General features: G+C 51.7%; 7 protein-coding genes across 7 annotated transcripts; 3 read left to right on the top strand and 4 right to left on the bottom strand.

The window, feature by feature from the left end:
* On the bottom strand, nt 1–304 carry CTAM01_16973 (uncharacterized protein; the record flags this gene model as incomplete). Its single annotated transcript, XM_060532965.1, has 3 exons — nt 1–93; nt 141–200; nt 250–304. Coding segments are annotated over 3 exons (208 nt in total), but the record flags the coding sequence as incomplete, so codon positions are not given.
* A 545-nt stretch (nt 305–849) lies between these two features.
* CTAM01_16972 (uncharacterized protein) lies at nt 850–1332 on the top strand (the record flags this gene model as incomplete). The annotated part of the gene is made up of 2 exons (XM_060532964.1): nt 850–1075; nt 1211–1332. The coding sequence occupies 2 exons, from the start codon at nt 850–852 to the stop codon at nt 1330–1332; spliced, it is 348 nt and encodes a 115-aa protein (XP_060372462.1).
* A 1048-nt stretch (nt 1333–2380) lies between these two features.
* Nucleotides 2381–2936, top strand: CTAM01_16971 (uncharacterized protein; the record flags this gene model as incomplete). The annotated part of the gene is made up of 3 exons (XM_060532963.1): nt 2381–2426; nt 2698–2799; nt 2869–2936. 3 exons carry the CDS (start codon nt 2381–2383, stop codon nt 2934–2936), a joined length of 216 nt encoding a protein of 71 aa, XP_060372461.1.
* A 462-nt stretch (nt 2937–3398) lies between these two features.
* Nucleotides 3399–4361, bottom strand: CTAM01_16970 (uncharacterized protein; the record flags this gene model as incomplete). The annotated part of the gene is made up of 1 exon (XM_060532962.1): nt 3399–4361. The coding sequence occupies one exon, from the start codon at nt 4359–4361 to the stop codon at nt 3399–3401; it is 963 nt and encodes a 320-aa protein (XP_060372460.1).
* Nucleotides 4362–6382: 2021 nt separating this feature from the next.
* CTAM01_16969 (uncharacterized protein) lies at nt 6383–6619 on the bottom strand (the record flags this gene model as incomplete). Its single annotated transcript, XM_060532961.1, has 1 exon — nt 6383–6619. The coding sequence occupies one exon, from the start codon at nt 6617–6619 to the stop codon at nt 6383–6385; it is 237 nt and encodes a 78-aa protein (XP_060372459.1).
* Nucleotides 6620–7444: 825 nt separating this feature from the next.
* On the top strand, nt 7445–8324 carry CTAM01_16968 (uncharacterized protein; the record flags this gene model as incomplete). The annotated part of the gene is made up of 2 exons (XM_060532960.1): nt 7445–7565; nt 7618–8324. The coding sequence occupies 2 exons, from the start codon at nt 7445–7447 to the stop codon at nt 8322–8324; spliced, it is 828 nt and encodes a 275-aa protein (XP_060372458.1).
* Nucleotides 8325–8348: 24 nt separating this feature from the next.
* CTAM01_16967 (uncharacterized protein) lies at nt 8349–10190 on the bottom strand (the record flags this gene model as incomplete). The annotated part of the gene is made up of 3 exons (XM_060532959.1): nt 8349–9489; nt 9537–9663; nt 9716–10190. 3 exons carry the CDS (start codon nt 10188–10190, stop codon nt 8349–8351), a joined length of 1743 nt encoding a protein of 580 aa, XP_060372457.1.
* Between the last annotated feature and the right edge of the window lie 308 nt (nt 10191–10498).

Genomic DNA, 10498 nt, shown 5'->3' with positions numbered 1-10498 from the left:
TTGCATTGTTCAAGTTCTTCCCGTCGTACCAGAACCGGGCCGAGAGCGTGCGCCCGTGGACGGTCACCCGGCTAGACAAAGCCGTGCGTCCTCCTGCGAAAGAGTCAGTACCGCTCAAATAGCCAGCAGCGTATGCTCACCTCGCCGATCGGAGACGATTTGGAACACAGGTGGCATGATGTTGGCCTCCCGGCAGGCATCTATTCGCTGTTCAGACCCGGCGGCGCGGGACAGAGAAATCTCTCGTACCTTCAAGGCGCTCTTGCCAGGTTCCCGCCTGGCTGCTGTAGGAGGGGGCAGACATGGTATCAAAGGAAGGAGCGTTTACGATTCGATAAACTGCACATTACATCGTGAAGGCCGTACGCTCGAATACTAATACCAGTGACGGGCTCGTACAAAAGACAGCACCAAGGGATACGTCGGGGACCTACGGAGTGATGGCCTGCGCTTTCGGCGCGCGACCACACTCCGGTGAGCATGACGTCCCAGGACTTTCCTGGCGCGGCGGGGTCAGACGGCCCCACGCCGGTAGTGCGGAAGCCGGGCCAGCGCCGCGGCCGGAACCTGGTCCTTGCGTCTGGGTGAAGGGGCGTTACGCGAGGGCGATTGGGGCGTGTGCTACTTGCCCTCCATTCTCCGTCGTTCGCAGACAGCGCCAGGGTAGGGGCGTGCGCTGGTTAGCCCAGACGTGGCGGCCGCTGGCGTCCCCTGCATTACCGAGCATGGTGCATGTACACTATACAGACACCTGCTCCCTCGTGGGACGCCACGGGATGAACGGATCTGGATCCGTGTGCAGCACCCCAGTCGAAGGGCTGCAGCAAGCGGACGCTCTGACACGGCCGCATGGGCCTGTCTGCCACGTTCAATAAGGTTAGCGTGTACTTTGTAGTGGCTACCAGTCGTCTGATGATTGGGTCCACCAACAACGGCTACGCCTGTTTTGACTACAGTGAAGGCGAGTCAACGACGGCACTGACGATGGGTTATTGCGATGCGCAGCGACACCTCGACGTGCTGTCGTCCTGGCCGCTGGAGGAGAATCCCAGCTTCTACCAGAGGCGGCGCTTCCGTAACACAATTTTGCAGACTCAACGGTAACTCTGCTCGAAGGAGGCGATCAAGACACCTGCAGCTGAAGTGGGTTCAGGACTGTGACCAAACGCCCAGCGAGACCATTTACTGTAGCCGAGTCATTGCGCTACAGGGTGTATCTTTGCGAACCGCAGGTACCCGGACGAAGGGCCAACTTCTCAAGCGCAGCTGCCCTGTGGCGACGAGGCTGCAGCAGTCGACGTGGACATGCGTTCCATTGACCGCTATGCTTGAGTGCCCACACCGGTCAAGACGAGAAGCAACTGGCAGATCGTTTTTTTGTTTGCGCCTGGTATTTGAACAAGGGTATGAGTTCGTATTGGCGCATCCACCGACGGCCTGTGGCCGTTCACAGGGCCCATTGTGATTGGTCGCTCATTGATCACCATCCACGGAGGCTGAAGATCTAGCGGGGCGTGGGAACAAAGCCAATGCTTGCTCAGGAAGAAAGCCAGGCACGCCCCCTTTTACTGGCTAATGTACCCATGTTCGTGGTTGGCAGGCATTCGGACCGGGGAGGCGTGCCTGCACCCCTCCTCTTCGATTCACTGCGAGAGATCCTGTGGATGTGCTCTCTCCATCCTTGTCGCCGCATGATGCAGGGGCATGGGACATCCGACGCTGTCTCGCCAACAGAGTCCCGTCTGTGTACCTCCTCAAGTCGTGTGAAAGCCACCCCTCGGCCGTGTACCAGCGCGCTGGGGTCCCCATGCGGAGATATGAGCAACTTGGCTGGGCCTGCCTCGTCTGCATTGGGCAGTCAGGTCCGTGAGGGTGGGTATCTGGAGGTGTTCGTAAAATCATCCCTAGCCATCAAGGGCGAGCAGCCACTTCGAGTGTGAACAATAACTCCGGGAGGTAACGAATACCGGAATTGCATTGGGCGAAGATCTGCTGGCGTTCTACTGTGCAGCGCTGAGTGAACACCATGCGCGCGGCAGCCACGCAGTTCTGTTTACTGGCGGATTGCCAGTGGAGAGTTAACTTGGGCACCATTTTCAGAAGTCTCCCGGTCTGGCCAATGCAGTGAGTGGAGTCCTCATGATTTCTTTGCTACATTGATTTCTTCGACGCCAGTGTCGTGTCTACGGGCCCGGAGTGAAACATTTAAAGTACCGGAAAAATCTCCCACCACCCAAGTCGCCATAGCTTCATCCTCTCATCGCGTTTAAAGAAAGAACTTTCGGGTCCAAATTGTCAGAGACCATCCATTACTCGCACAACCGCCCGAAGGACGCATTCGACCCTCCTTAGCAGGGCATCCCTCCAGTTACAAAACGCAATGTTTGCCGACTTCAAAGCAACCCTCGACCGCGAAAAGGAGCCAGGTACGTCAGAGTGGCGTTGACGCTTCTCGATAGGAGGCTCACACCTGCAGATTTGTCGGGGCGTCCCAGTGGTATAGTAAAGCCAGAGAAAAATCTCCAAGTGAACGTCGGGGACAGTCTCAGTGGTTCTCAAGGACCTCGAGGCATCGTCCACGACAGTAACATGAATACGACGTACAGTACATCAGGCAGCCTACCGACGGTCAAGATCGAAGCCCAAAGCTTGCTACCTGCCGACCAGACTAAGTCTTCTCGAGTCGTAAAACGAAAGGAACGGACACCAGCGGCTTCATCGAGCCAATTGATGCCATCGAAGATTCAGAAGAAACCACATCTCAGCCCCCCAGCGAAACGTTGACACAGAAGCTGGGAAGTCAGATTAGGTATAGGCCATTTCCGGTCCGATTAGTTGATGACACTAACGGGGTATAGGGAGACACAGGACTTGCCATCAGGGCCCTCGCCACCTTGGTATCGCGAAATATCAGAGCTCAGATTGCGCGTAGTTGAATTGGAAGAGCTAGTTATTGCGATGGCGAAAAGCAACATTGAGTTGCTTGAACTCGCAGTACGGGTCTCAAATGAGAGCCACGGCCACACCAACGATGTTTCTAAGATATCGATATCTCACAGACGCGAAGGATCTCCCGATTGCTTCAGTTCTTGACCGACTTGGGGCCGTCTTCTCTCGAGTGCACTCTTCAAGAGCTCCGAAAGCGGGCGTCAATTCAATGTCGGCCAACCCCTCCAATCATGCATAACGAGATATCAAGGCTGTCTTTTGAACACATCGTTGTTGTTGCCGAATACACGATAAGCTCTCAGTACATGTTTTCGTTCGTTCATAAGCTTTGCCGTCTCAACCGCTTCCGCATTCACGGCTACTTTCATGAACACATATCCTCGATCCCAAAACACTTCTTCGCCAGACCCATCAAAGAATCAGAGGGCTTGCGTCCTCTTGAATCAGTTTCAGTCTATCAGTAGACCACTTTTCTCTTTGAACCATGCAGAAACTTCATCCACAGCAGCCTGCGGATCACGCCTCCTCCGTACCAGATACCCCTGCAACTCTGCCTGAGAGACCACGCCCTCGGAAATGTTCTCTGCAAATTCTGCTGCGAAGTCACGACTCGTGTCGGCGGTCTTGGTATTTGCGGACTCTTCTGTGATGGAAGAGCCTGTGAGGATCAAGGAACGAAAGAGTTGTCTCGCGGTTTCCTGGTTCGCCAACGCAAACGCGACCTCCATATCCACTCTCCCGGGTCTGGTGATAGCGGGGTCAAGTTCGCTGCGATGGTTGGTCGACATGATCAAAACACGTCCGTGTCGGGCCCCAGCGCCATCGAGTATGTTAAGAAGGCCCGAGCGTGTGAGGTCGGTGACCTGTTGCGTTTGTTGTGGTTCCTGACGTCGCTCAGGGGGCTGCGGGCGTTTGTGTGTACTCTGAGGAGTCTCGATATCCTCAAGCAGTACAATGCATCTCATCGGAAGCAGTCGAAACAGCTTACCAAGAGACTTGTCGTCTACCGCACCAACGCTTATGATATAGATATCAAGTTGAAACTCAGTGGCCAAGGCCACGCAGAAAGATGTCTTCCCAGTCCCTGGGGGCCCATGGAACAGATACCCGCGACGAAACGGAATACTTCGCTCAGAGTAGTACTTGAACTGAGTCGGCTCCAGGAAGTCTTTCAAGTCCTTCACTACGGCCAGTTTCTGCTCTTGATCCATGGCAATGGTAGACATATCGCGTGACTGCGATGTGACCAACTCCCACTTGGGCTCCTGATCGCCCGAAGCTTCGTATATCGCTACCTTGCCAGGCTTTGGTTCGAAGTAGTCTGCTTTGATCGACCGCAAAAGTTCTTTGATGGCAGTCGGATCTCGGCCGAAACTTTTGATCGTAATCGTTTCTCTTCGCCCTCCCGGCATTGTTCGCATGATTTGCCGATTTACCCAGAAGAATTTGCCCCTCAAGGAGAAATAGCATCTGCCGGGACTTGGGGTGAAGAACAGTGGCTTGTCGGCAGGTCCCTCGATATCTCCCATTCGTAAATGGCTCAGCCATGGAGCCTCGTCCAAGCCCACTATTTGGTGTCTCCTCGAGAGCCCTTTGCAAGTGCTTGTCCATCGCAGTACCGCCGGGTAAAAAGAGTCGTCATTGCTAACCGACTGGGAAACAACGACCGCATTCCATATGAAGTCAGCTAGTATTGCCACTGCTTGTTTGAAGATGGCAGTTGCATGACTACTTAAAGTCTGAACTAAGAGCAATGTCAGGAATTGGTAGGAGTCATGCTCTGACGCCATGATGAATATATTGAGTCATTTCACACCAGCACGAGACACGAGTGCGAGGAGAAGCGTGGACTTTCTATAGTGCTCTGCTATTGCAGAGCCTCCCATCTATGACCGGAAACAGAAACTAGCATCACCTCAGCCCATGCTAGAGATTCTACAGCCCGGCCTGAGTCGCTTTGTGTTTGCCGCGCCGCAAGTCAGGCTCGGCATGCCTGAGACAGCTTGATTTCCTGCTACCGAGGGGCTTCTCTCAGACTCCAATGGCCTGCGAGTGGACTATGCGAGGTGATAATGCGAGACCACGTCCATAATCTCATGTATATGCTGTAATACGAACGCTATCCTGGTTGCTTCTATATCAAGCTTATGCGGATCATTTTGCACAGGAAATCTTGGGTATCTCGCGCGACGGGATGAGCTGGCCTGTTGCCTGATATGCGTTCGCAGTCTGTAATCAGTTGCCTGGGTGCCTGACACAAGGCTATTGTGGCAGCTAGGCCGAGATACTCTTGAACGCAAGGTAACGATCTGTCATATCTTTATAAACGTGCTATTAGCGATAGTACAGACCCCTATTCATCCCGGCGGCCCTTTCAGACGTTCATTGTTCTCTGAAACTCGCGTTTGGCTCGTCACCGTCAGGTAGAGTACGTATTTACTCTATGACGCTGTGGTAGAAGCGAAAAGTTTGCAGCATTACGCAAAAGCCAAGCCATAGCACCGCTTACGGTACATCCTAAAAGTCTTTCGAACATCTCTACAAAATATGATTATGAGCTAGACGGACAAAGAATTTAGGCTAGAACCCATGGAGGAGTGACAGAGCGATGCTTGTCATGAGCAACATGATCAGCTCTTCTCTTTCGCATTAGTAGGGAAATTGCAGAGGGGCTCGGAAGATCCCCATGTCGACCGGAATGCAACGGGGTCCCTTCAGTCTAGGCCACGAATTTTGCAGGATTGTGCAAGTCCAGTACCTTGGCGGGCCAGCTGTGAGCCAGCGACGGGCAAACGCCTCTACATCATCCAGAGGCAGCAAACCACGCACGCTCGACGAAGTCTTCTGCACAGTTGACCAGATCCGGAAGCTTAGCTTAATACTTCGGCTATGTGAGGAAATCATGAGCTGAGCCTAATTCCTCCTCATTGGTGAACGTCTTGATGCACGCCGCGTTCTTCTGATCTGGAGCATATGGTGACGCATGACGCAAGGATGATTACTCAACCCTTTCCAAATCATAGTATTCGTTATTTATCTGTTCTTAATTCCAGTCGCTCTCTTATAATTCTTAGACTTTGGATACATCTGCACCTTTGGCGTTGAATAGCATCAGTATGTAATCGGCTAGCTGGACAGAGAAGTTGGTCGTTGGTTGATGAGCTTTTGTTGTCCAAGTATTGGCCTCCGGCAGTGTTACTTTGCCGCTTTCCTGTGCCTCTCCCTGACGCGCCAGCTGCGAAGCGCGTCGAAAACCCATGATAGTGAACTACCAAAAACTGCTCGCACATCCTTCGCTTTGCTGTCTTATTTCGTTGTTGCGAACTTGTGTTGAAACTCGTATGGTGCGGATCAATCTAGTATCAAGCCTTTAACCGTGATGAATTGACTTTCTCTGTCAGATCGTCCTTCTACTTGTTGGTATCCTCATAGATTAGCCGTGAAGAGCACGCCGAAGTGCGATATTTTGTCCGCGCTTCGCCATGGTTTGGTCGAAATCGGCTTTGGGTATCGTAATATTTTCATCCGTCTCAATTACCACCACTGTGTCGAAAATCTTGATATAAACCGATATACGCTCATGGTTCTCTTCAGCAATTTGTGAGTATTTTCGGCCGTAAATCGCCAATTCCGTCTCGGACATTCGTCGGTATTCTCTCCAGGTAGACATAATGAGATGGACTGTATTGCTTTGAGCCTTTGCTGCATTGCGAACCATGCGATCAACAAGCCTTCTTAAGGCTGCCTTATTATACTTCGAGTGGATGCCATTCGGAAGCCGAGCGACCAGACAGCGGGGTTCATTCGCAGAAGAAGCACGCGTAATCAGGTCATGATTCGAATCGGTCGCTTTGGATGATCCAGTAGTATCTCCCTTGCCGAGTTGGTCCAACCTTGTGACGTCCTCATTGGGCTTACGGTGGCAATTGCATCGAATTATGCTTCGTTTCTGGTAATGTCGGCCTGTGATTATCCTAGCGACCCCTGGGAGTGAACGTACGTCAACCACACCTGGATAAGAAGCTTGCACGCTTGTTAGTAATGTAGACGCACGTTGGAGCCGTGACAGGCAGTGAGATACCATGAGCCAGGGTAGGGTAGCATCGCACGCGCCCCACATTTGAGGAAACTACCAATAGACAGACAGAATCTACTTCTCCCCCTTGGAGGGGTAGCACACGCCCCACATTCAGGAAGGTCACCAATTGCTGATGAGGAAGTGGGTATTTTTTCGTGTGCCTGCCCCTCATCTGAGGAAAGGGCCAATAGCTGCGTGATGGAAGCGCCTGCCAAAAGGCTGAGCGTTTAACGTCTGATCCGAATTGCCAGTGATCACCTCGCGAGTTGGCGTACCAACTCCCATAAGACTAACAACATCTGCTCGACTATGGCGCCAGAAAGCTCCCCGTCTTTGCGATTCTCTGATTTTCCCGACGTTAAAACCTTCGAAGCAGACGATCCCCGTCGAAAACGAAGGAAAACATCAACAGAGACTATGGCGAAGCTTGTCAGCAACTTCAATGGCCAACAAGTCACTGACGCCATGTTGAAGGACGCTGCAAAACTTTTCAGCGAGAACTACGGCGTCTGGGGCAATGAAGGACCTGGGAGTCCTGGTAATCACTCTCCTACCCTTGATCTGTCAATATCTTGCTAAAATGTCATAAGGGAGTCGTGTCAAGATGAGCGCAGACCGCCTACGGGTGCAATGTCTTCCCGAGGGATCGAACAACACATATGTCACCATCCATATCGATGGCGTTCTAGCAGGAAATGCTTTCGCTTGCCGCTGGGAGCATGCGAATCGTCGAGTATGCTGGATCACCCAACTGGTGGTCCACAGCAATTACCGAGAACAGAGGCTCGCAACTACTCTTCTCTTGAACTTGATCGATGACGACGATGATGTGCTCGGGATTATGAGTTCCCATCCAGCAGCGTGTAAAGCCCTCGCGAAGGCAATCGGAGGTATGGACCAGACTCCTCTGGCGAACTTGTTGCTGACTAGTTATGAAGATATCAGATTTTCCGACGTTTCGATGGACTATGCTCGGGACCATGCCGCTGATGTGCTAAAGGCGTCGCCGATTGTTTATGTTCGCGAGGCGCAGCTCTGCGGGCGGCTTTTTAACTCCGACGATGCTAGCGGAATGGTGTCGGGCGTGAATTCTAAGTTCTATGTTGATCACGCTGAACCCCTCGAGGCTCTTGCCTGGTTCCAGGAAGATGGAAACTGGCCTCTTGGTGAATTGCCTGATGGGCACGAATTTTTGTTCCTAGTGGAAAAGCCACGACGGAGACGCTCACGATCTGCTTCGGCACGACGTGGGTATGCAGCAACCGGTGAGGACGAGGCATCCTTAGCTACATCCTGAATAGCTGGGTGTTCCCAGGCCGCCTCACAAATTTGCATTACGTAATTTACACTGGATTTCATCGAAAACATACGTGCCAACTCCGGGTAATAAATACTCAGGTCTTCTTCTGTTGAGAACCTTCCCTGCACATGCGTACATATTCTGTGCTCCATTCAACTCCCCTGAGCAGTAGCTGAGCCAGCTGAGGTGCAAATAAATGATGGCACAAGTGAACACTTCTTCCTCAGATGGGTTGTACTCTGCGTTGAGACGCAGAGCATTCCTCCACTGAGGCTCAGCTTGGCCATCAGGGTACGTGCGAGCTAACGCGATGTATGAACGAACGTGTCCAAGTCGGTCGACGACATCGAAAGAGTCCATGCCACCATAGAGAATTAATAGTTCCTCCAATGATTTCCTTGCCTCATGAAGTCGACCTTCCCGAAGGTTGATCTCCGACAAAGACAAGAGGAGGCGCCGGCGGCTCTTTGAGTTAGCTACTCCAACTGATTCGAGGGCAGGCTCGAGCAATGACCTGGCTTGAAACAGGTGATAGCGTTGATCATCCTGAGATTTGTAGTCTAACTCGCAATAAAGGTCTGCCAGCGCTGTCTGAATAATGATCTTTTTGGACTTCCGCATACCATAGGTTTTGAAACATTGCTCAAAGCAGATTCTGGCACTTTCGAAGTCGCCTTGGCCCCTCATAACGCGACCAACACAGTAAATCTGATCCCAAATCAATTGAACTTGGTCGCCTTGGAGATCCTTTGTGACTTGGATTTCTCGCACGATCTGGGCAGCGTCTGTGTACTTCAGTTGGTAGATAAGGTTGTTTGCTAGGGACAGTTGAAGAGGTATGAGAAGGTGGCCTGGTAAATTAGGTGACCGCCGAATAAACGTATGCAACTCCTGCTCGGAGCTCTGGGGATCACCAAGAAGTCGTAGGACTATGCTGCGTCGATGCACGACAGATGCCCACGTCGAGACTGGTACCAAGTCCGTGAGCATATCTGCAGCGGTGTCGAGAAGTTGCATACTGTCGTCAAGGGAGCCAGATTTGGAAATGGTCACCAGAGCCTCGATCGTGTGGATTGAACAGGGTATCGTGCGTTCAAAATCTTTACAGAGTCGAGCAATTTGGCGAAGAACAACACAGAAAGTAATACATTGGGGCCCATGGCTACGAAGTTAGTTCTTTGAAAGAGAACGGCAGGGTCTTGAACGCACAGCAAAGCTGACACTTGTTCCTTTGGCCAGGCAGTTGATTCCCTGCGACAAAGACCGTGATCTTGTTTTAGACCTAGGTCAATCGAGGCTTGTGTAGCCCCTAAGCCCGTTTGGAGTTTTCCCAAATCTTCAAAGTCAGGGATGGTAAAATTGAGATTGCGAGAGATTTTTGAACTCACCACTGCGGAACCTCCGGTATGAAACATCATCGATAGCATGGATTGGAGCCGCAAGTGATGTATGGATAAGTTGGGAAGGCAGCTTGGATGCAACTACTGCCGGACTCCCCAGGAAGCTGCTGCAGTGTGCAAGGAGTATGTTGAAACGGCCCTTTGAGAAGCCAAGTATCGAATTTTTCGTATAAGTTGCGGCGCAGAGAACAAGACTTATACCGTTCAAAGCCCGGAGCTTAAGCTTGCGGTTCGTTGCCTCCTGATCATGATCATGGCTTTGCTCGAAAACGAAGCGCAAAAAGTTATTTCTTGACTTTTGTGGGCGGGGATTGTGAAGCGCTGAGCTAAAGTCGCGGGCCATCTCCACCATATCCAAAAATTGAACCCCCAGTTCGTGAGCCTCATTGCATAGTTCCGGTTGGTGAAATACGTCTGCCTGAAGCCCATTCAGGCGGAGGGTGAGGGTGATGGAAAGAGTCATGGTGATTGAGTTGGTGCTGGACGGCGAAGTTGTCGCAAGGCACTCCAAGAGGGAAGGCTCTATTCGTCACACTGCCGCAAATTGTGGACCTAGAGGAGACTCAATCATGTCACATGTTTTGTCAAGATATTGTTGCCTGAGGATGGACATTAGGTCAAGAAATTATGTAATAGTCTTGAACGCACTTGACCATTTCGGCTGCATGGCATTTCCGTAGGTTTGCAGGGATCACAACACTTTATGCACTTTCCAATCCGGTATCAACCTATCACTATCGTCCACCCGCCGACTAAAACTCAATGCTGTAT

The sequence above is a fragment of the Colletotrichum tamarilloi genome (assembly GCF_030869305.1).
Source record: "Colletotrichum tamarilloi strain Tom-12 chromosome Unknown Scaffold_294.1, whole genome shotgun sequence".
NCBI lineage: Eukaryota > Fungi > Ascomycota > Sordariomycetes > Glomerellales > Glomerellaceae > Colletotrichum > Colletotrichum tamarilloi.
Note: the sequence above shows the minus strand (reverse complement) of the source record. Positions and strands in the feature narration are given on the sequence as shown.